The sequence below is a fragment of the Zootoca vivipara genome, chromosome 2, assembly GCF_963506605.1.
Source record: "Zootoca vivipara chromosome 2, rZooViv1.1, whole genome shotgun sequence".
NCBI classification, from domain to species: domain Eukaryota; kingdom Metazoa; phylum Chordata; class Lepidosauria; order Squamata; family Lacertidae; genus Zootoca; species Zootoca vivipara.
Genome location: NC_083277.1, coordinates 17,381,403 through 17,405,512, shown reverse-complemented (window position 1 = coordinate 17,405,512; position 24,110 = coordinate 17,381,403). Strand labels below are relative to the sequence as shown.

General features: G+C 44.7%; 1 protein-coding gene across 2 annotated transcripts; it reads left to right on the top strand.

Moving 5' to 3' along the window:
- Positions 1 to 4,813: 4,813 nt before the first annotated feature.
- Positions 4,814 to 23,482, top strand: LOC118080955 (oocyte zinc finger protein XlCOF6-like). Of its 2 annotated transcripts, XR_009557051.1 has the most exons (3): positions 4,814 to 4,878; positions 18,251 to 18,367; positions 20,831 to 23,482. XR_009557051.1 is itself a non-coding variant. In XM_060270844.1 (2 exons), the coding sequence occupies exon 2, from the start codon at positions 11,524 to 11,526 to the stop codon at positions 13,705 to 13,707; it is 2,184 nt and encodes a 727-aa protein (XP_060126827.1). In that variant the 5' UTR covers positions 4,821 to 4,878; positions 11,441 to 11,523; the 3' UTR covers positions 13,708 to 14,049. The 2 variants fall into 2 exon arrangements, 1 of the variants encoding a protein (XP_060126827.1); XM_060270844.1 differs by lacking the exons at positions 18,251 to 18,367; positions 20,831 to 23,482 and adding an exon at positions 11,441 to 14,049 and having other exon boundaries at positions 4,821 to 4,878.
- The last annotated feature ends 628 nt before the right edge of the window (positions 23,483 to 24,110 follow it).

Sequence of the window (24,110 nt, the reverse complement as noted above, 5' to 3'; positions counted from 1 at the left end):
CGATAATTACATGGCTGCTCAGTGTCACCTTTTTTCTATATTGGAAATATTATGAACGTCAGCCAAGAGTTCGGTACTATTCCTGTTTTATCAATAAGCGTGAACAGATTAGTGGTTCAGCTCTTGCTGAGGGATGACTTCCCCGAAATTACCAGAATTATGGCCCACAACTTGTCCAGAATTTATGTAATTAAAATCAATACATCTAGCCTTCAACAATGTTAGCTGAGGATCTTTTGTGTGCCTTTTCCTCCTCCTGCTCTCCATTATTTCTGTATGATGTAGAGTTACTATTTATACTAATGACCTATATGTTTTGTATGTTTTGTTCTTGTTTTTATATTTTATATATATGCCAATAAAGGTGTTGAATTGAATTGAAAATATATTTAATTTATTAAAGCTTTATTGCAAAACAATTTACATGCTACATAAAAAACAACACAGACCGATACCATACCCTCATAACAACTAAACACTAACAACATATAGTTTGATATCATGCACACTTTTGACGTCCAATTCATCTCATTGTACTTTTTACACATTATTGGTCTATAAGCACTTCCTTGTTTTTTAACAGATACACATCAAAGGTGATTTTTGCTTTTTTTATTTTCCATATTCAATCTAGATTCAATCTAGACCTGTCGGGAGATTTGCATTTTCACAATACTTTTTTAGATGCTTTAAATATTGTCCAATCTTTACTCACTTTCTGGTTTGAGTTTCCTTTTAATCTCCTAGTCATTTTCGCAAGTTCTAAATATTCTATCATCTTTGCCTGCCAGTCAACTTTTGTGTATATTTTACTTTCTTCAGATTGTTTTATTGATGTTTTATTGATGTTTTAATATTCTGTAAACTGCTATGAGATTTTTCTTAAAAATATGAAGCAGTATAGAAATGAAATGCAAAGAAATAAATGGTAATAGTACAGTCATACCTCGCTTTAAGTACGCTTCGGTTTGAGTACTTTCAGTTTAAGTATTCCGCGGACCTGTCTAGAATGGATTAATCCACTTTCCATTACTTTCAATGGGAAAGTTCGCTTCAGGTTAAGTATGCTTCAGGTTTAGTACAGAGTTACGGAACCAATTGTGTACTTAAATCAAGGTACCACTAATAAACTACAGTTCACAGGATTCTTTTTCTTTGGGGCGGCGGGGCAATCTTTAAACACACGGTACACGCAGAACTTCCATTCCCTCTAATGCCCATTTCCACAACTAGAGGTTTCAGTACTTTCTGTTTTCCTTCCCTTCCCTATTGGCTCAGTGACGAGAAGAGAAAGGGTTTGCCCACATACCTCCTTACCACCTTAGTCACCTGACATGCTTACCCAACCTGCCTGTTATGTACTGAGCTGAATCCTAGAACAATAGGATTCAGAATCAGCGGGAGCTACCCAATCCAACTCCAGGTGGAAGTGAATCCGCAACCTGATTGGCCTGCTGGAGCAGCCAATCAGGCGGCTGGCAGAAGTGAATCTGCTACCTGATTGGCCTGTAGGAGCAGCCAATCAGGCTGCAGGCAGAAGTCAATCCACAATATAATTGGCCCACAGGTGTAGCCCTGAAGTAGCCAATCACGCAAGGCCCATTGTGTAAATAATGTATATAAGCAGATGGTTTTGGGAAAAGAGCGATTCGTCTTCTCTTCTTCTCCTTGATGAATATGAGCTGAATAAAGAGCATGAAATTCACTCTCGACTCCGAGTATATTTCACTGCCCATGGTCCTTGGGCTGGATCCCCCAAAGCGACGGCTGGTGCAGAGAAGAACCAGGGCCGTCTCACTTTCATTCACGGATGCCGACAGGTTCTCTTTAGCCTTGCCTGATAAAGTTGCCTTTCAACTTTAGCACTCTGAGGCCTTGAGCACCTGGACTTTGGGAGACAAACAAAAAACCCAAGATCAGCAAAAGGGGGAAAGTGGGGAGGCAGCAGAGGATCAATAAACCACTGGCCAGAGCAAAGGTGACAGAGAGCTTCAGCGGAGGTCAGAGTGGCTACTGTGGATTAACCCCTTCCTTCCCACACTGGAGGGGGAAAGCAGCTGCCATGCAAGACCATAGTTGCGGACTTCCCAGAGGAAGAAACAGGATGCTGGTCATTTGGTCTAGCAGTAGGAGTATGGTCGTTTTTGGCCACAGGGGATCATCGACTCCTTACTCCTTTGTTGTTGTTTAGTCGTTTAGTTGTGTCCGACTCTTTGTGACCCCATGGACCAGAGCACGCCAGGCACTCCTGTCTTCCACTGCCTCCCGCAGTTTGGTCAAACTCATGTTCGTAGCTTCGAGAACACTGTCCAACCATCTCGTCCTCTGTCATCCCCTTCTCCTTGTGCCCTCCATCTTTCCCGACATCAGGGTCTTTTCCAGGGAGTCTTCTCTTCTCATGAGGCGACCAAAGTATTGGAGCCTCAGCTTCAGGATCTGTCCTTCCAGTGAGCACTCAGGGCTGATTTCCTTCAGAATGGATAGGTTTGATCTTCTTGCAGTCCATGGGACTATCAAGAGTCTCCCTCCAGCACCATAATTCTCTGCTTTATTTTATTTTATTTTTTAATAGTAAGTTTTATTAGTATTTTCCACACAACAGAAAAAAGAAAAATATCAATACACAAAACACAAAAAACAAGCATATGAAAAACAAATCCAAATCTTACAAATTAATAATATAAACACTAAAAAGGAAAACAAACATTGACTTCCCCCAATCCAACAGCACCTCCTTTACCTCTCATTGTATCTTCCTGTTTTCCTGTTTTCCTTATCCTCTGAATCCTAACATCGATATAAATCCCTCTTTCTCATCCTTTCATTTCACAAGGTTATTCCAGAGTCAGCCAGATTTCTGTCCTCAAACCTTGACTTTTAAGGTATTCGTTTCAGCACTCCCATTCGCTTTTCACTTCACTTCACTTTTTGGTTTTTGTCTTATTATATCTGTCAATTTGGTTAACTCTAAATATTCTGAAAGCTTACATAACCATTCTCCCCTAGTGGGTAACTGATTCCCTTTCCAATACTTAACCACTTATTGTGTGCAGTGCATGCACACTTCTTCAGATACATTGAAACAGAAGACCAACAAAACACTTTTTCAAAGAGACCAACAACACCCCTAAAATTACACTCCTGCATACATCCCACCTTGGGAGGGTCAGGGTGCAGCAACCAGAGCATCAGGGCTTGCCCCCCCCCCCGCCCTTGACCTCCACTATACACCCATTAAGTATACAAAAGAAATATTTACATGTCCCTGTTTCCCAGTCAAGTTAATGACACCCAGATCTATCTGTGGGTGGGCGGCAGCCCTGCCTCGGTCCCAGACACACTGACCAAGTGCTTGGAAGCTGTGGCTGGATGGCTACGTGGGAGCTGGTTGAAGCTAAATCCTTCGAAGACAGAGGTCCTCTGGCTGGGTCGGGACAACATGGGGTTGGGGAGGGCCAACTCCCATCTCTTGCAGGGGCTCAATTAGTGCCAGCACCTTCTGTCAAGAGTTTGGGTGTAACCTTCAACGCCTCCCTTTCCAGGGAGGCGCAGGTTGCAGCCACAGTTAAAGTGGCATTTTTCCATCTCCGCCATATCAAGCAGTTAGTCCCTTACCTTTCTCGCCCTGATCTGGCCACAGTGATCCATGCGACAGTCAACCCCAGGCTAGATTATTGTAACTCGCTCTACACAGGGCTGCCCTTAAAGCTGACCCAGAAACTCCAGGGGGTGCAGAATGCCGCGGCGAGGCTCCTTACGGGGTCCCGGCCGCGGGATCACATTCATCCAGTGCTTTACCAGCTGCACTGGCTCCTGGTGGAGTACAGGATCAGGTTTAAGGTGCTGGTTTTGACCTTTAAAGCCCTATGCAGCTTGGGACCCTCATACCTACAGGACCGCCTCTCCTGGTATGCCCCGCAGAGGACCTTAAGGTCCACAAACAACAATATTCTGGAGATCCCAAGCCATAAGGTGGCTAGACTGGTCTGAACTAGGGCCTTTTCAGTATTGGCCCCAACTTGGTGGAATGCTTTCACAGGAGACCAGGGCCCTGCGGGATTTGTCATCTTTCCGCAGGGCCTGCAAGACAGAGCTGTTCCGCCTGGCCTTTGGGTTGGATTCAGTCTGACCCCTGTGTTGTCCTCCCTCATGGTTTAGATTTATGGACTACTTAAAATGAGGCTGCATTTTAAATTTTAATATATTATTATTATTATTATTATTATTATTATTATTATTATTATCTGGTTTTGCTATTGCTACCTGTCTGGCACTCAGGTGTCAGGATGCCAGAGATGCTCCCTCAGGCAGAGGGGCTGCTCAATACCTGAGCTCACGCTTTAGGGATCATGACTGCCCTCACTCAAGTCCCAAGCTCCCCCCTTGGTAGCCAATTCCTTCCTGAACAGAACAAGTTATGTGGTGCTTTGGGGAGACATTGTGTGTGTGAATGAAGGGGGGGGAGCACACTGCGTGCTGGAGGGGCAACCCCCCTCCCCAATCATTCTAAAATTTCCTGTAACACGGGCAAAGGATTAAAAGAGAGGAAGGGGGAAATGTAAGCTGTGCCACCTTCATGCCCCGGAGGACGTTTTGGGAGGGGGGAGGGGTCTCCTTCCCTGCCGTCTCCGGGAATCGAACCTGGGACACTATCAGGAAAGAAACAGGATATTCAGAGCTTGTTTGGAAGGAGGAGAATTTACCAGTATGTGTTCTGGGAGGGAGGCATCACTCAACCCCCCCCCCAGGGTCAGTGAGCTCCACTTCCTAGAGAGGCAGGAAGGTTTGTAGGGAGGAGGGGGGAGGTTGGATGGGAGGGGCCTCCATTCACATTCCCGGAAGAGGAGCTGCTCTGCCGAGGAGGAGGAGTACAAAAAGGTACAAAGCATTTTTTTGTGGGTGGGGAGAGATTTGGGGTTGTGAGGAGCGGGAGAAGGATGCACTATTCCTCCCCCAGTTCTGTAGGGCAGCTAGGAAGAATGAGCAGGATTTGGGGCGAGGGGGAGGGATATAAGGAAAGTATGGGAGTGCTACCCCCTCCCCCTTCCTTATTTGGAAGGGCTGAGACTTGAACCGAGGCCCCAGTTCCGCGCCCCTCTGCGAGTTCCGGGTTCCCCCTGGCAGAAATCCCTGGGGCGCTTTTGACTCCGCCCGGGTACCGAGACGCGGCTTGTTGGGTCCCTTTTGTCTAGGGATGGGGAGTCCATGGAAAGGTTAAAGGAGGCGAGAGAGACCTGGATATTGACGCCGCCCACGGTCTTCCTCCTCTCCCCCCTCGCTGCTCTTCTTGCGAGGCTCCTCCGGATGGAGAGGTGGTCGCGCTTGGGAGAGATTTGGCAGGCAGGGCGAAGGGTTAGCTGACAGGGGGAGGCCTCTGGGTGAAGGGGGGACCCGAGGGTGGAAGGCAGAAGAAGTTGGGGGGCTTAGGTAGGAAAGGAAGCATCCCTGGAGGAGCGATGCAAGCCAGCATTGGCAGGGGGTGGGAAAAGAAAGAGAGAGAGAGACTTGGGTGCTGCCTGCCTTGAATTCTCCCTTCTGCCTTGGAATCTGCCATGACTTCAAGTCGACCAGGGAGAGATCCCTGAACAGGAGGCCTGATCCACCCACCCTCTCCTCCCTTAAAGCTCAGTCCTTGCCCTGCCATAAGCCCCAGATCAGCAGCTGCATGGGGCGCTGGGGGCTGTTATACTGAGTCCAACCACTGGGGGAAAGAGGAAAGGGAGGAAACCCACTTTATTATTTCCACCCTTTGATGCTTCTCCCTTGCCAACTACAGTCTCTCCCACATGCCTGTGTTTCTGTGGAGAAACATCCAAAGGGTTCCTACCCAGAGATAACTGTACCCCACTCGTCTCTATTCCACCAGCTTTCCATTATTCACACTATATCAGTTCTCATGTCTGTGGGATTTTAAGGGATTGGGAAGATTGCTATGGAAATGGGTAGGGTGTCCCCCCCCCCCCGCAACAGCCTGTGTAATTATTATTACAATTGTTATTGTTTTCTATTTATTGAATCCATCCCCAAACATAAATACATACTGTATCCACCTGTGGATTTGTAGTGAATGGTACGTCCAGCCCAATCTGCACCAGTATACCCAAACTTTTCAGGAATATTAAGAGCTGACAACTTCAATTTACAATTCATTGTGCCCTTCTAATACCATATCCCCATTTTCACACCTGCACAGTCCTGTTCAGTGGGGGCATTTACCTTCCTACTAAGAATTCCCACAGCATTAGCTAAATCTGTTGAGGCCAGCAAGGCTGAACCTGATGTAAATGCAAACGAACACCAGTTGGACCCAGCAAAGTGTGCGTAGGCACAGTGGAAACTTCTTGGTTGCAAGGCGAAGGGCAAGTAGAATGGACACAGGAACTCACTGCCACAAGTACTGAATAACTATATACACAGCTTTATTTACATAGAGCAGTCTCCAGACTAGATACAGACTTTGGATCTTTGTAAAAATAACAAACAGTACATAAACCAGCACTTTTCTCTCTATCTCTCTATACAACCACCAACTCTCCATAAACTCTCCACACTATGCCAGACTACATCACACTGAGCACATGGTGGCCTCAGTCTTTATGGATTTCTAAACCAATCGCCTGGCTGTTACTAGGCTCATATCACTAGGCAGACTTGAGCCTATAGAGATAGGTGACTCACTCTCCTTGGCCTTCGGCCAACTCCTAATTGCTCTGTGTGAGTAGCTGCACGTATGCAGAAGCAAATCTCCCACAAAATCAGGTCTACAAGTGGTAACAAGATACAAAAGTCTACCAATTGCTGACCTGTATTCTATGTTGTCAGGCAATGGTTTCAAATCCTGCTGATTCTTTAAGAAGTCAGTAGGCATGGGCGTTGCAATTGGGTGTGCATCTTGCATTTGCAAATTCTGGATAAGGTCATGAATCTTTTGCCATTGATTTCGAAGAAATGACCCATCTTATTCTCTTTCAACTTGGATTCCAAGGTAGTACTGGATCTTTCCCAGTTCCTTGACCTCAACCTCTTTGCTTAGGTGTTTCACAACCGGTGCATAGTCTCTGTCATTTGCTGTGGCAGTAATCAAGTCATTAACAAAAGCTAAAACGTATGAAAAATTGTCCATTACTTGACTTGCTGTACAGGCAGTTGTTGGCATGCCCTTGCTTGTACCCAAGCTGCATCAGCATTTTGTGCAGTTTCTAATCCCAGGCCCTAGCAGTCTGCTTAAGTCCATAAAGCCAGGGTGGATAAAAATCAATGATTTTTTAAAAAAATAAAAAAAATCAGATTTTTTTATTTAAATCAATTTTTTTGATTTAAAACAATTTTTTTGATTTAAATCTATTTTTTTATTTAAATCGGATTTTTTTAAAAATAAAATGCTTTTTGAGGAAAATATATTACCATCCAAAGGTTATTCCTTTATGAAATAAAGATTAGTTTTTTAATTATGTAGAATAAGGTTGTATATGTTTAATTTTTGGGGTAAATAAATTCCATTAATCCATTCACAATGTCATGCTCTTCCAGAGGTTTTTGTAAGATTATTGGGCAGTTTCTCTGCCTACAAGATAATATCACAGATGCTTGGTTTACTTTTGCAGTTCTCAAAACTGAATTTGACTCAACAGAGATCACATGCCTCTTCTTCACAGCAAAAATGTTATAACATGAACAGAGTTGAGAAAAAGACCTTAATCTAATTGTTCTACAAACTTATGAATACAGAAACAACCCCTTCAGTGCTAAGTTTCAAGAAGTTCAGTGAATAGAATAGAAACAATATTTTTCTGATTGTTTGGAGTGGACAGTATTTAAGTTTTTCATGTGTAGGCTGGGCTGACAGTCTAAGTTTCTTAAAATATATATATATTGTTTTTGTTTAGCCAAATTAGTTAACAAACATGGATGTTTGTTTAAGCAAATAACATATGCTGTAATGTTATTGTTTCAGTTGAATAAATCTATTTAAATTATTATTAAGGTAATGATTATTTTTCTCCTTCCTAAGTATAACAGTAAAGTTGTCCAAATATGAATCATTAACCTATTAAACTGGGGATAAAAAACTAATATGAAAAGTTGTTATTCTAAAAATCTTCATCTACTTGCATATTAAAGTTATACCAGCAAGAATTAGTCTTTATGTAGAAAATTATGATTTAAATCAAGCCTTACTGACTAGTGATTTAAATCGTGATTTAAATCAGTTTGATTTAAATCAAATCCACCCTGAAAGTCCTTTTTGCAGTTTGCTAACTAAATGTTCCTCATGTGGTTTAATAAAACCTTTAGGTTGCCTCTGAAATTTGACCCTGACGAAAGGCAGTTGCAATGTCAATGTGCCTAATTTTCATTTCCTTGGTGGCTGCAATGCTCAAAAGCATTCTTACGCTGCTGTACCTCACGGTTGGCGCAAAGACTTCATCATAATCTTTGCCATAGCATTGAGAAAAGCCTTGTGCTACACTTCCTCTTCTGCCCCTTTCTTAATCTTAAACACCCACTTACTTCGTATGGCCTTACCGGGAGGTAGGTCAGTAAGGGTCCACGTGTTATTCTGATGCAGTGCATCCATCTCCGTCTGTGCGGTGTTCCTCCAGAGAGAGGCTTCTGCAGTTGGCATCTCCTCCCATGTAGAAGTTTTTTGAGGTAACAACGACCCTGCAAAGTAGGAGAGTCATATGGGTGGGACACCTCTGTTGATTCTGGATGAGCATCTAACCTGTGGTTCCACGACCGCATCAGCTTCTACATCCTCCTCCAATGCTGGCATGTCTTCATACGGATAATCCTCTTCATCTCTGGTACTGCTAGGAGTGTGGTCCTCTGCCTCCTCTCCTTGTGCATCGCCTGTAGAGGGGCTATGACCTTGGAAGACAGCGCTGGACGTGGTAAGGTTAATGAAGAAAGTACACAAGATCTGGAACTTTTTCTGACTCCTCACATAAGTCCACAACACTATTTTTAGTGTCAGCCTTCTTGTGCTCATCAAAGTAAATTGCTTGATGTGCATTCACTTTACCAGTCTGTAAGTCCATTATTCTGTATCCTTTTCCTCCAGGCGCTTTTTCCACAAGGATTCGTGCTTGTGCTCTGGAGTCAAACATGTGTCTATGTTCTTTGGGAACGTAGGAGTAGCATAGACTTCCAAATACATGTGTGTGTGCCAGGTTGGAAATTCTCCCATGCCAAAGTTCAAAAGGTGTGCATTTAGCTCCCTTGGTTGGCAATCTGTTCTAGAAATATACTGCAATACTTGCTGCATCCTCCCACAGCTTCTGGGGTAGGGATACTTTTTAAAAAACGCATCTAGTCATCTCCATGATAGACCTAAACATTCTCTCAGCTATGGAGTTTTGTTGTGGGGTGTAGGGAATTGTGGTTACATGTTCAATTCCTTCCTTCGCCTGGAGAGTTCGCATCTCACGTGAGCAGTACTCACCCCTATTGTCAGTCATCAGCATAGCTGGAGCTCTCTGGAACTTGTTTTTCACCATTGCAAGGTAGTTCTGGAACATGTCCACTCTCTCACTCTTTTCCTTGATGAAATATGCAACACAATACTTTGAGAAATCATCAAGAAATATTAGTATGTACCTGTTCTTCCCTAGTGAGGGAACAATCATAGGTCCACTGTAGACTATGTCAAGTCACTGCAGACTATGCCAAACACTTTGGTGCTTCTCTGCTCTGTGCAAGTAGGAAATGAAGGTTTTGCAGCTTTCTGAGTAACACAGTTTATGCACTTTGTTGGTGCTGTGTTGCTCTTTGTTACCTGTAGTCCCCTTGCAAGTTCTCTTTTCTGTAGGCTCTGACTGGCATTGGTGTTCCTGTGTCCAAGCCTTCTATACAACAGCTCCAGGTCCACCACATCTTTCTGGTTTGAGCGTGACACCTTAGCAGACTGATTCTCTGAAAGATAAACCTCATAAACCTCACCATTCTTAGTCAGATTACATTTTCCATTCCCAAATGTTACCTGGAAACCTTCGTTGTTTAAACTGGACATACTAAGCATGTTACAGCAGAGTTGTGGAACATACAAAACTTTCTCCACAGTAGTATCCAGAGCTTCATTGTTCACATTAAATTTTAAATTCAGAGAACATGCATCTTTAGCTTCAACAACATTGCCACCTGCCATTTCAATGTGAGATTCTGCAATATCGTTAATGTCATTAAAATATTTCCTTTTATACGAAAAATGGCTAGAAGCTTCTGAATTTAAAATCCACTTATTACATTTATTTTCACGATTCTGAACAGTCAAATTCTTTTCGTATCGTAGCAAAGTGCGTTCAGATCTCCCCTTCTTTTCCTTGCCTTTCTTATAAGGAAGGGATTTCTTTGCCTTTGGAACCTTACAATTCCTTGCAGTGTGGCCTTCTTGTTACAATTAAAGCACACAACTTTTCTGGGTGTGTCTCTGCCCTTTGCAATCAGTTTAGAAGTGAAATTAGTGTCTCCATACATGTGCTCGAAATCCTGTAAGATTTGTGACGCATTAGCTCTCAAATGATAACTGCTCATCATGGAGCCCGTCTAAAATGATGGTTCTGGCTTTACTATTCTTTAGCTTCCATGCTCTAATCTTGGCTAAATTCTCTTCACTTGAGCCAGTAGGCCTACGATTTTCAATACAGTGTTACCTCGGGTTACACGCACCTCGGGTTACAAACACTTTGGGTTACAGACTCGGCTACCCCGGAAGTAGTACTTTGGGTTAAGAATTTTACCTCAGGATGAGATCAGAAATTGTGTGGCGGCGTTAGCAGGAGGCCCCATTAGCTAAAGTAGTACCTCAGGTTAAGAACGGTTTCAGGTTAAGAATGGTTCTCCGGAACGAATTACGGTAAGCTGCTTTCCTTCTGCATCTCCAGCGCTCTCCATGCAATGTGGCTGACAGAGGGAGGTCCAACCCGAAGAACATGCTCCTACCTGAGAGCTCCTTCAGCCAACCACAAGCACCAAGCCTTGTCACTAGACTTATATATGGGTCCCCCAAAGGAGTCAATATGCACCTCCTGAGGCCAAAAGGACTGTACAGGTGATTAATAAACATTTGGAGGTCAAAGGGAACAAAATGCACCAAGGGGTAGAGGATTATTGTTCAGAAGATGAAAAACTTCATGGTGAGCTTAGGAACCTGATCAATAGTGGGCAGGTTCATGGACATAGAGCAGCTCCCTTTCCTGTGATAATCCTCTTTATTTAAAAAGTAAATCCTACAGTTCAACCATATTCTAAGATAATGCTGCTTCATTGAGGATGATTAAGGGCTATGAAAGGTTGATGATGCATTACCATTATTTGGCATTATTTCATTTGCCTTTTCCAAAAATTTGGAACATATGCAAGACAGGAGAAAATGTATGAGGTGTTAAAATAAGAGCAGGTTCTGATTGATGTCTGTAATATTCCTTTCTTCTCTTCGTAGAAAACAAATAGGATTTTCTCCCCACTTCACCCTCCAGAGCACACAATGCAGAAGAGGGTCAGAATTCTGTGGGGCCATGTTCAATGCGAATAATGAAGAAGCCATTTAAATGCATGGAGTGTGGAAAAAGAAAGGAGAAACAATTTGAAAGTATGGAGTGTGGGAAGAGCTTCAATGACAGTGGAACACTAAGAAAACATCAACAGACTCACACAGGGGAGAAATCATTTGAATGCATGGAGTGTGGAAAGAGCTTCCGTCAGAGTAGAAAGCTTAGAATTCATCAACGGAGTCACACGGTAGAGAAATCATTTGAATGCATGGAATGTGGAAAGACGTTCACAGAGAGTGGAAACCTTAGAATTCATCAACGAAGTCACATGGGGGAGAAACCATTTAAATGCATGGAGTGTGGAAAGAGCTTCAGTCAGAGTGAACACCTTAGAAAACATCAACGGACTCACACAGGGGAGAAACCATTTGAATGCATGGAGTGTGGAAAGAGCTTCAGTCAGAGTGAACACCTTAGAAAACATCAACGGACTCACACAGGGGAGAAACCATTTGAATGCATGGAGTGTGGAAAGAGCTTCAGTCACAGTGGAACCCTTAGAAACCATCAACGGACCCACACAGGGGAGAAACCATTTGAATGCATGGAATGTGAAAAGAGCTTCAGTCACAGTGGAACCCTTAGAAACCATCAACGGACTCACACGGAGGAGAAACCATTTGAATGCATGGAGTGTGGAAAGAGCTTCAGTCAGAGTGGAAACCTTAGAAAACATCAACTGACTCACACGGGGGAGAAACCATTTAAATGCATGGAGTGTGGAAACAGCTTCAGTCAGAGTGGACACCTTAGAAACCATCAACGGAGTCACATGGGGGAGAAACCATTTAAATGTATGGAGTGTGGAAAGAGCTTCAGTCACAGTGGAGTCCTTAGAATTCATCAACGGACTCACACAGGGGAGAAACCATTTGAATGCATGGAGTGTGGAAAGAGCTTCAGTCAGAGTGGACACCTTAGAAACCATCAACGGACCCACACAGGGGAGAAACCATTTGAATGTATGGAGTGTGGAAAGAGCTTCAGTCAGAGTGCACTCCTTAGAAATCATCAACGGACCCACACAGGGGAGAAACCATTTGAATGCATGGAATGTGGAAAGAGCTTCAGTCACAGCGGAAACCTTAGAAAACATCAACGGAGTCACACGGGGGAGAAACCATTTAAATGCATGGAGTGTGGAAAGAGCTTCAGTCACAGTGGAAACCTTAGAAAACATCAACTGACTCACACGGGGGAGAAACCATTTAAATGTATGGAGTGTGGAAACAGCTTCAGTAAGAGTGGAGTCCTTAGAATTCATCAACGGACTCACACGGGGGAGAAACCATTTAAATGCATGGAGTGTGGAAACAGCTTCAGTCAGAGAGGAAGCCTTAAAATTCATCAACGGAGTCACATGGGGGAGAAACCATTTAAATGCATGGAGTGTGGAAAGAGCTTCAGTCAGAGTGGAGACCTTAGAATTCATCAACGGACTCACACAGGGGAGAAACCATTTGAATGCATGGAGTGTGGAAAGAGCTTCAGTCAGAGTGAACACCTTAGAAAACATCAACGGACTCACACAGGGGAGAAACCATTTGAATGCATGGAGTGTGGAAAGAGCTTCAGTCAGAGTGGACTCCTTAGAAACCATCAACGGACCCACACAGGGGAGAAACCATTTGAATGCATGGAGTGTGAAAAGAGCTTCAGTCACAGTGGAAACCTTAGAATTCATCAACGGACCCACACAGGGGAGAAACCATTTAAATGCATGGAGTGTGGAACGAGCTTCAGTCAAAGTGGAAACCTTAGAAAACATCAACGGAGTCACACGGGGGAGAAACCATTTGAATGCATGGAGTGTGGAAAGAGCTTCAGTCACAGTGGAGACCTTAGAATTCATCAACGGACCCACACAGGGGAAAAACCATTTGAATGTATGGAGTGTGAAAAGAGCTTCAGTCAGAGTGGACACCTTAGAATTCATCGACTGAGTCACACGGGGGAGAAACCATTTAAATGCATGGAGTGTGGGAAGAGCTTCAGTCACAGTGGAACATTTAGAAGCCATCAACGGACTCACACGGGGGAGAAACCATTTAAATGCATGGAGTGTGGAAAGTGCTTCAGGCAGAGTGGAAAACTTAGAATTCATCAACAGAGTCACGCGGGGGAGAAACCATATAAGTGCCAGGGAAGTGGATAGAGGTTCAGTTGAAGTAGAAGTCATAGAAACCATCAAAAGACTCTGAGGGGTAAGAGTTGTAAGAGTAGAAACTCTACATGCCATCAATTAACTCAAAGAAGAGAAATGGTTTAAATAGGAGTTTGGATTCTGCTTTGTTTATTATGGAACGCTTTTTAGAGTGTAGAACCTGTTTCTCTCCCAGTTCACAGTTTCTCTCACATCAATAACAGGAAATCAATCTTAAATGCATGCAGTGTATGTGAGCTTTTGTTGTTTGTATGTAACATTGTCTATACATGTATTTAAAGTAATGAAGGTAACATTTCACAATCATAAGCCTAATATAATATTTAATGTGAATCTGTAGTGTGGCTTCTGAATGGGGATGGACTGAGAGTGAACTGGTTTTGGTGTTTGGTGGAGGGAATTGGAAATGTTTGTATCTGGGAACAGGTAGGTAGCCGTGTTGGTCTGACGTAGTCGGGGGGGGGGGATTCCTTGCAGCAGCACCTTAAAGACCAACTAAGTTTTTATTTTGCACACTTCTATAGATGCACACTTCTTCAGATACACTGAAATAGAAGTCCCCGGATGCTTATATGTAGAGAAAGGGTGGGGAGGGGTATCACTCAGAAGGGTGATCACTCTTCTGAGTGATACCCCTCCGCACCCTTTCTCTACATATAAGCGTCTGGGGACTTCTATTTCAGTGTATCTGAAGAAGTGTGCATGCACACGAAAGCTCATACCAAAATAAAAACTTACGTTGGTCTTTAAGGTGCTGCTGGAAGGATTTTTTTATTTTGTATCTGGGAAGGGAGAGTTGCACAAAGTGGAGCTGAGATTGGTGGTGTTGCTTTGGAAACAGAGTTAGAATAATATTATAGGAACAGCAGCATAACTCCCACTGTTATAATTGCAATAACGGAACCAGGAAGACACAGAAAGACTGTAAGCACCTACTTATATGCCAACGGTAATCTTGAAATCCTCATCTATTCTTTTGATTTTTAGATATGTTGTGCATAGATATATTTGGTGGCAGGAGAAATAAAAGGGGTGTTTAGTGGCATAACGAGGAAAGGCTCTGTTCCTAGCTGTACGTCTTGCATGAGGAGGGAAGGGGGCACAGGGAAGAAGGGGCCGTACCAGAGCATCTCAAAGAAATGTGCTGGTGGGGGCATGGTGACACAAGTGTGTGTAGAATGCTCTCCCCAAAATGACACAGGGGAGAAACAATATGGATGAGTATAAGGTGGAAGGAGGGTCAGGCAGGTCCCAAACCGAGAGTGCTAAGGGTCAACTTCCTCCAAATCCACCAGCTGCCCCAAGGCAGGAGCCACCTCTGGGTCAAGAGGGTGGAAAGCCTCCCTCCACCTTTGAAGCTGGACATGATCCGAGGGAGTCCTCCTGGCAGCAGAGCACAATGTGTATTATTGATGTAATTATCTTATTGTTGCTGTTCCCGTCATGGACTGGTTGGATGCAGAGGAGCGAATGAGAAGTTTTAGAGATTTTTTTCTGAATAGCAAGAAAAATATATGTTACCATCTCAAGCTACCTGGGGGTCACTTCGACTCTACCCCTAGGTATAGGTAGGGGTCTGACTTAGTCGAAGCAAAATAAAAACATTCCTTCCTGTCGCACCTTAGAGACCAACTAAGTTTGTCATTGGTATGAGCTTTCGTTTCTTAACACTACAGGTGCCACTCTTCATCAAAGGGTAAAAGCTGGGCCATACATCAGGCTTTTACTGAGCGGTGCATTTGTCAATAGATAACATGTTGAAGACTGTTTATAAGGAATAGAAAGAGTAATAAAACATAGGCTTCCAGAGCCAGAACTCCCTATCAGATCACGATCTCCTCGAAATACAATAATCTTCCACTATTAATCCATACAGTGTTCCAATCCCTTCCCTAAATATCCCCAGTGTGGGATTTGCATTTTTCCGAGCTACTGCACAACGGGGTCAACATCTTCCCTGAGGTAGCTAACATGACCCCAAGGTCTCGCTCCTGGTCCCTCACCTCCTCCCCATCAGCCTCTATGTGAAATTAATATTTTTTTGGCCCAACATGCATCTGTTTAATCTTGTTGACAATGAACTGGAACCCTGGCAAAACAAATGGATGGTGCCAACCTGGGTTTAATGGCAAAGGGACATGCAATTATTATTATTATTATTATTATTATTATTATTATTATTATTATTACCACCACCACACCCATATATTACTTCCAGCATAATAAAAAATTCCCTGAGCAGAGCTGCCTTCAGAAGTCTTCCAAAAGTTATGTACAGTGGTACCTCTGGTTATAAACTCCTCGGGTTACAAACCCTTCAGGTTACAAACTCTGCTAATCTGGAAGTCGTACCTCGGGTTGAGAACTTTACCTCAGGATGAGAACAGAAATCATGCGGCGGCGGCAGCAGAAGGCCCCATGAGCTAAAGTGGCACCTCAGGTTAAGAATGGACCTCCGGAACGAATTAAGTTCTTAACCCGAGGTACCACTATAATTCTCTCTCTTTTTGACATCAGACTGGGGTGGGGGGTGTTCCACAGGGAGGGTGCCACTACTGAGAAGGCCTTCTGCCTGGTTCCCTGTAACTCTGAGGGAACTGTCAGAAGACCCTTGGAAGTGGGCCTCAGTGTCCGGGCTAAATGATGATGGGATATTTTCTTTTCCTTGTTTTAGATGGATGTTGAAACAAGGTGTGATTGACAAGGGCATGTCTGGATCACAGATTTCTGCCCACCACTCCTCTTCTGTGACATACCTGTGATGTTTTGATGACACTGTGAGAAATGTGTTGTGGGAACTTTTAAAAACTCATGAAATCTTTGTCCTGGGCATTTTATTTTTTGCTCTCCGTAGAGATTGAGACGTTTGTTGCAACAAATAAATGATCAGGGCTTCTAGCTGTTGATTTACTTCCTCATCGCTTGGATGTGGCCTTTTTTTATGATCAATCCAGCATCCTCAGGGCTAGACTCCAGCGAAGTTGGAAAGCGCTTTAGGTAGCGTACCCCAAGAATTGGTCTTTTCACCTGGGTGGAATTGGGGAGCTGTAAGAACCAAACCCCATTTCCCCCCATAACACAGAAGTCACAGAGTCCAGCCTGCTGCTGGATGTGCCCCAATCCATAAAACAGTGTTGGAGAAGCTGCGTCTAAGACAGGCATCCCCAAACTGCGGCCCTCCAGATGTTTTGGCCTACAACTCCCATGATCCCTAGCTAAGAGGACCAGTGGTCAGGGATGATGGGAATTGTAGTCCAAAACATCTGGAGGGCCGAAGTTTGGGGATGCCTGGTCTAAGACCATGCCTTTCTTTTTTGGTGGGGAGAAGGTAGTTGTCCCCAGGTGACTGCTCAGTGTCCCAGTAGGGTTGCTTTGGGGGAGGGGGGAAGCACTCTTCTCTGTTTCCTTTCAGGCAGCAAATGTCTTCGGCTCCCCCCTCCCAAAAGGCTGGCTCCATTTCTGCGCTTCAAAAAGGATGTTGCATTGCAAACATTTGGAGCAGCCCACCCCCACCAGCCCTTCTCCCACTCTTCTGATTGTAGATGCAAGGGGAGGAGAAGCACACTCTTCTCTCCCTCCCCAAACCTCCCAATTAAGTGGCCCCTCTTACTCCTCCTCTCTTCTGTTCAGAAAATGAGGATGGAGACCCTCTAGCTGGCGTTTGTCCGCAGACAGCTTCCGGGTCATGTGGCCAGCATGACTAAGCCGCTTCTGGCAAAACCAGAGCAGCACACGGAAACGCCGTTTACCTTCCCACCGGAGCGGTACCTATTTATCTGCTTGCACTTTGATGTGCTTTCAAACTGCTAGGTTGGCAGGAGCTGGGAGCGAGCAACGGTAGCTCACCCTGTCGCGGGGATTCGAACCGCTCACCTTCTGATCGGCAAGTCCTAGGCTCTGTAGTTTAACCCACAGTGCCACCTGTGTCCCTGAACACTACTGGTCTGTTAATCTTACATAGAAACTTGCCCTCTTCCTAGATACATGTGTTTGATCTTGGAGCCAAAGGGGTGCAAATCCCATGTTTTACTGCCCAGCTATGCTTTGCCTTGGCCTCTGGCATTGACTCACAGATATTCAACTGTAAGGTTAAAGAGTACCGAAAATATGAGATGGGAGCACACATAGAATCTTGTACATCTAGTTTCCGAGGGTGGTACTCAACTAAGCGTTATGCTGCACAAATCTATTGAAATCAATGGACCTAACTTAGTCCTGTTCATTAATTTCAATGGGTCTACTCCGACTACCACCCCCAGTCTTGGGAATGATTAGCCAGCCACTTCACCCACCGCCTACAGATTGTGCTTTTGCAAAGGTCTGTCCCCTGCCAGTGTAGGATGGTTATTTTACCTCTCGACTGAAGATCTTGACTGAGAGAGAAGCATTCGATCCCAAGATGATTAGGGCTCTGTTCTTTGCTGTTTGTTCCCTTGCTCTGCTTGAATTCGGGGGTAAGTCCTAACTGTGTGTTACACAAGACAGCAGGCCTTACAGCAAAAGCAAGGAGGACTTACTCTGCTTTCTTTCCCAGAGAGTGTCAAATGCAACACTTGTCTCATGAAGAGTCCCGATGCCGAGTGCATGACTGGGGCCGAAGGTTGCATGTCTCAGGTGGGAGAAAAATGCATGACCATCCGCATCAGCCAAGGTAAGGGGCCCTGGTCTGGTTGCCACATCATTCAGGACCGGTTGAATTGAGCAAGGAGAACCTGCAGCCCCCCCCCCCAGGTGCTGCTAGACTACAACTCCCACCATCCCTGACCATTGGCCGAGGCTGATGGGAGTTGGAATCCAATGACATCAGGAAGGCCAGATTCCCTGCCCCGGGTTCAGAGTATCTCAAACTGTGATCTATGTTTGGCCCACTCGGGGGCCCGCAAGCTCCTTTCAGGTGTCTGCAGAAAGGGAGACCTTTGACTCGTGGAACAGTCAGGAATATCTCTGCTGCCAGACGATGGAAATTGTGGCCATATGAACCAGGGCAGCACATCATATTGAGCAGGTTAACTAACACAGGTCTGAAGCCCATGTTTTCTGTACGTCACTGGTGCAATCTACCAGTTTCCCCTAAGACCTTTTCTACTCCTCCTCAGCAGCCTGGCCCAGGGCACCTGATTTTCATAATATGGGACTGGTTTTAGCAGTGATGCTGTGTGTGTGTGTGTGTGTGTGTGTGTGTGTGTGTAGTTTCTTAAGTCACCCATGCACACAAAAAGAGACAGAGGCTGTGTCCACACTCCCATCTACTGCCGTTCCAAAGCTGTTTCTTTCTTTTTTTAATATGTTCACATGTCACAATCCAATATGCATATGTATCCTGTGCTTTGCTGTAAAAGATACTGCTGTCTGCCGGGCTGTTTCTTAAACCAGCCTCAAACTGATTGGAATTCTTACAGCGCTCCTAATTCCTCTAAAGACCTGGTGCAAAGACCTTTTGCATAGGGTAAAGGCATCCCTGCCTGTCAACACACACACACACACACACACACACACACACACACACGGTACATAAAAATCAGAATAATTTTTTCATTAAGTTAGCCCAATGTGGTCTGCTCTGCATCCAGCATCCCACTGCTGCTGGCTTAGAAAGTGATGAACACAAAGCCACAAAACACATTTTATCTTTTATCTATCCTGCTGTTTCTTAGGAAACATTTTGATGTGTGCCCCCCCCCCAAAAAAAACCCAGCTTCGATCTGAATCAAGACAACGAATGAGCATAAAAAGTACACCCTAGCTGCATTTTAAGCCTGCAATGTATACACAGCATAGCACAGTGGTTAGAGCATCGGACTAGGCCATGCGAGGGCAGGGTTCACATCCCCACAGAGAATAGGAGCCAACTCCTAGGAAGCAAGGTCCCTCCCCCCGGAATATTTTTTGGGGGGCTGGGCCCCCCAGATTTGATGGGCATTGCCATTCAAATTGTGTACGTGCAGCATGTCATACGGTCGATTATGTGGGGCAGGGCTTACCTGCCCCCCCCCCCGTGCCGGATTTATGTATAAGCTAAACAAGCTACAGCTTAGGGCCCCCACTTTCTTGGGGGGGGGAATTAAAGGGGAAAAAAACCTGGATGTACATTTCCAAAATATAAGATAAAAAAACAAATAAAATAAAACCTACATACAGCAACAGTGGCAAATGCCTTTAGATACCTATTAGGTCCATAAATTACCATATGGCATATGTTCAACACAAAAAACAGCAAAATTTTGTTCTTGACAAAGGACAGCTGGACATATAAAGGGCCCCATCACCTTCAGTAGCTTAGGGCCTCATCAAACCTAAATCCGGTCCTGCCCCCCCCCATTTTATTAGAGTTGGAATTCCTGCCACTGCTTCTTAGCCTAGCCTACCTCATAGGTTCTAGATTCAGGTAGGTAGCCGTGTTGGTCTGACGCAATCAAAATATATAAAAAAATAGTAGTACCTTAGAGACCAACTAAGTTTGTTCCTGGTATGTTCTTTTGTGTGCATAGGTATCCGAAGAAGTGTGCATGCACACGAAAGCTTATATGTACCAAGAACAAACTTACCGTAGTTGGTCTCTAAGGTGGTACTGGACAATATATATATATTCCTACCTCACAGGGTTGTTGTAGGGATCAAAGGAGGAGGAGAGGAAGAACCATGTGAGCAGCCTTAAGCTCCCTGCAGGAAAGCTGGGACAGTAATGTGAGGAGAAATTAGATGAATGAATGAATATGCAGCCATGGGATAGCAGAGGGGTGGGGGCACCTTAAGAGGCTGGGGTGAGTCAGGAGGAAGTTTACAAGCCCAGAGCTGGTTCTGGCCGCTGCAGTGAGAGGCTGGCAGGCATCCCCAAACTGCGGCCCTCCAGATGTTTTGGCTTACAGCTCCCATGATCCCTAGCTAACAGGACCAGTGGTCAGGGAAGATGGGAATTGTAGTCCAAAACATCTGGAGGGCCGAAGTTTGGGGGTGCCTGGGCTGGAGGCTCCGCAGATGACCATAGCTGCCAAGTTATCCCTTTTTAAAGGGATTTTCCCTTATGCTGAATAGGCTTCCTCGCGAGAAAAGGGAAAACTTGGCAGCTATGCAGATGACTTTCCCGACTTCCCCTTCTTCTCCCGCCCACCCACAGACGGAAAGGAGAAATTCAGGATCCTGGGCTGCAGCAGACAGAAGAAAAAAGGCTGCGGCGTAAACAAGAAGTCGCACGGCCACAAGGTCACCATCCGATGCTGCTCTTCCGACTACTGCAACATCTAGCAAGGAGCTGGGAATCTCGCGCCAGTCTCCACAATTCTTCCTTCTCTATTGCCGCACCTGCCTTTCGTTTTCTCTCCCCTCCTCGGGAGGCAAGCCATGGTGTGAGAAGAGAGTGGGGAAGGAAACGTACAGATCTTTGCAAAACTCCTCGGCTTCTCTGAGATTTCCCTCATATTCCGGAAGAGGAATGGCTTCTCTTTCCCATCTCCACCCACAACCCACGATTGCTTAGCTCTCCCCCCCGCTTCCAGCCCTCTGGGTGGCGTTTTCCACCCCTCTTGCCTTTCAGAATATTTGTGGGGTTGAGCAAGAGATGTATTGAGGAAACGTAAAGGGCAGAAATAAACAAGGGAATTCTGCAAACAGCAGGAGTTGGGGCTCCCCCCCCCCTGCATAATTTCAAATGCATGTGGTTGAAAAATTATGTGATTTAATTGTGTGCGATTTTTAACATCATATTTTACTGGAATTGCTCAGTGAGGAAAGTGAAAGAAAAAAGACCAAAGATATTTGAAAATGTGATGCAATGTGACATATGGGTAATATTATGATTCTAGCACATAAAAAATTAACAAGTTGTTGATTTTTATAAATGCGTTCCAAACATTTATTTATCCATATGCAATCTGCGTCTAAAAGCAATCCATTCATATGTTGCAAGAGTTGTCCTACCCATTGATTAAAGGGGGTCATAGTATTATCCTTCCAATGAATCAGTAGCAGTCTTTTGGCAGAAGTTAGGGCACAAAGAGCCCATCTATGTTGACCCCTTGTCAAGCCTCATATTGCTTGTGTATGGTTCAAAAGTTAATGGTTATCGCTAAATCTAGTGACAGCAATTTTGAGAAATTAGAGGACATTGTGGTTATTATTTCGTGTACGAATCACTTCTTATGAAGCATCTCAAATCAAATTCACAAGACAATAAATAATAATAATTCTATACAGTACAGTTGCAACCAACATGTACTAGTAGGTAGGGTTCAGCATTAATCTGTTAATCTGACACAAGATGCTGTATTTGGTTTTCTGCAGAGTTGGTGGGAAACTCTTTTTCCTTGCCCTCCCCCCCAAGCTAGTTTCTCGTAGTGGTTTAATATACAAATCCCTCTTCACAGGGAACTCTGGTTCTGTGGGGAATAGGGGCTTCCTAACAGCTCTCAGCTTCCTTAATGAACTACTGCTCCCATAATTCTTTAGGAACAGCCATGAATGTTCTGCTTCAAGTATATGGTGTGTTCTTGATTCTGCCATAGAAACACAAATCAAACTATCTGCAGACACTGCTCCTTTCGAGGCCAACAGATGAGGCCAAGCTAGTTTTCCCTTTGCTGTAAACAACTTTTGGGAGGCAGAGGTTGTAGCATGTGAATAATGTGCATGTGTGTGTGTATTGGCTTTATTTTGTTATGCATTTTGTGTTTTATACTTTAAACCAGGGGTCAGCAAACTTCTTCAGCAGGGGGCTGGTCCACTGTCCCTCAGACCTTGTGGGAGGCCGGACTATATTTTGAAAAAAAATATGAACGAATTCCTATGCCCCACAAATAACCCAGAGATGCATTTTAAATAAAAGGACACATTCTACTCATGTAAAACCAGGCAGGCCCCACAAATAACCGAGAGATGCATTTTAAATAAAAGGACACATCTATTCATGTAAAAACATGCTGATTCCTGGACCGTCCGTGGGCCGGATTTAGAAGGCGATTGGGCCGCATCCAGCCCCCGGGCCTTAGTTTGGGGGCCCTGCTTTAAACTGTACTGTGATTTTCAGACATAGAGCCATATACAAAATTAATATTAATTATTAATATTATTAATCAAATAGCAGCTGCAAGGAAGCCTGATCAGCTTCCTTTTTTGCTTTCTGACGGTAACTTCTTTTGGGGCTTGGGGCTGGGGCTGGGTTGGTCTCCCTGCTACTTGGCAAGTTGTTCTTCCTGGGAGCAGGGCTGGATATAGATTTGATAAGGCCCTAAGCTACTGAAGGTAATGGGGCCCTTTATATGTCTAGATGTCCTTTGTCAACAACAAATTGTCACTTTTGTTGTTGTTGTTGTTTAGTCGTGTCCGACTCTTCGTGACCCCATGGACCATAGCACGCCAGGCACTCCTGTCTTGCACTGCCTCCCGCAGTTTGGTCAAACTCATGTTCGTAGCTTCGAGAACACTGTTGTTTTTTTAAATATATGCTATATTCATGGACCTAATAGGTATCTAAAGCCATTTGCACGTTGCCATGCAACCAGTCCATGCAGAATGTAGGGCCCCTATATATAGAAATGAGCAAACCACTGATATTTTAGAGAGCAGGCTAGCAGGCGGGGCCCATCCTAGGAGCCTAAAGGTAAAAGTAAAGAGACCCCTGACCATTAGGTCCAGTCATGACAAACTCTGGGGTTGCGACGCTCATCTCGCGTTATCGGCCGAGGAAGCCGGCGTACAGCTTCCAGGTCATGTGGCCAGCATGACAAAGCTGCATCTGGCAAACCAGAGCAGCACACGGAAACGCCGTTTACCTTCCCGCTGTGGTGGTACCTATTTATCTACTTGCACTTTGATGTGCTTTCGAACTGCTAGGTTGGCAGGAGCTGGGACCGGGCCACGGGAGCTCACCCCGTCGTGGGGATTCGAACCGCCGACCTTCTGATCGGCAAGCCCTAGGCTCTGTATGTAGGTTTTATTTGTTTTTTATCGTATATTTTGGAAATGTACATCCCATTTTTTTGTCCTTTAAATTTTTTTGGGGGGCTTAGCTTATACATAAACCCAGCACTGCCTGGGAGGCAGGAAGCACATCCTCCCCAGTGGCCCACAGGTCCCCCTAACAGAGACCAGAGTGTGCTTCTCCACTCTGTATTGCAACCTTCAGACTCTTCCAATGATGGTGCCACATGGCTGACTCTGCGTGTACCAATTTACCATGCATTTTCCCTGAAAGAGCACCTGGTTGAAGAGAATTTGCCTAGCCAACACCACCCCAACCGCCCCACCTACTTATGATCAGCTGCAAAGGGTTCCTGCAAAGATTGCCGAGATGTGTGCACTATTCGTGATTATCTGAAATGTTTGTGCAATGATGACTGTGACCCAACAGTAACTGGAAGTTCCATCTCCCCAAAAAGAACCGGTGTCTGTAACAGCTCATT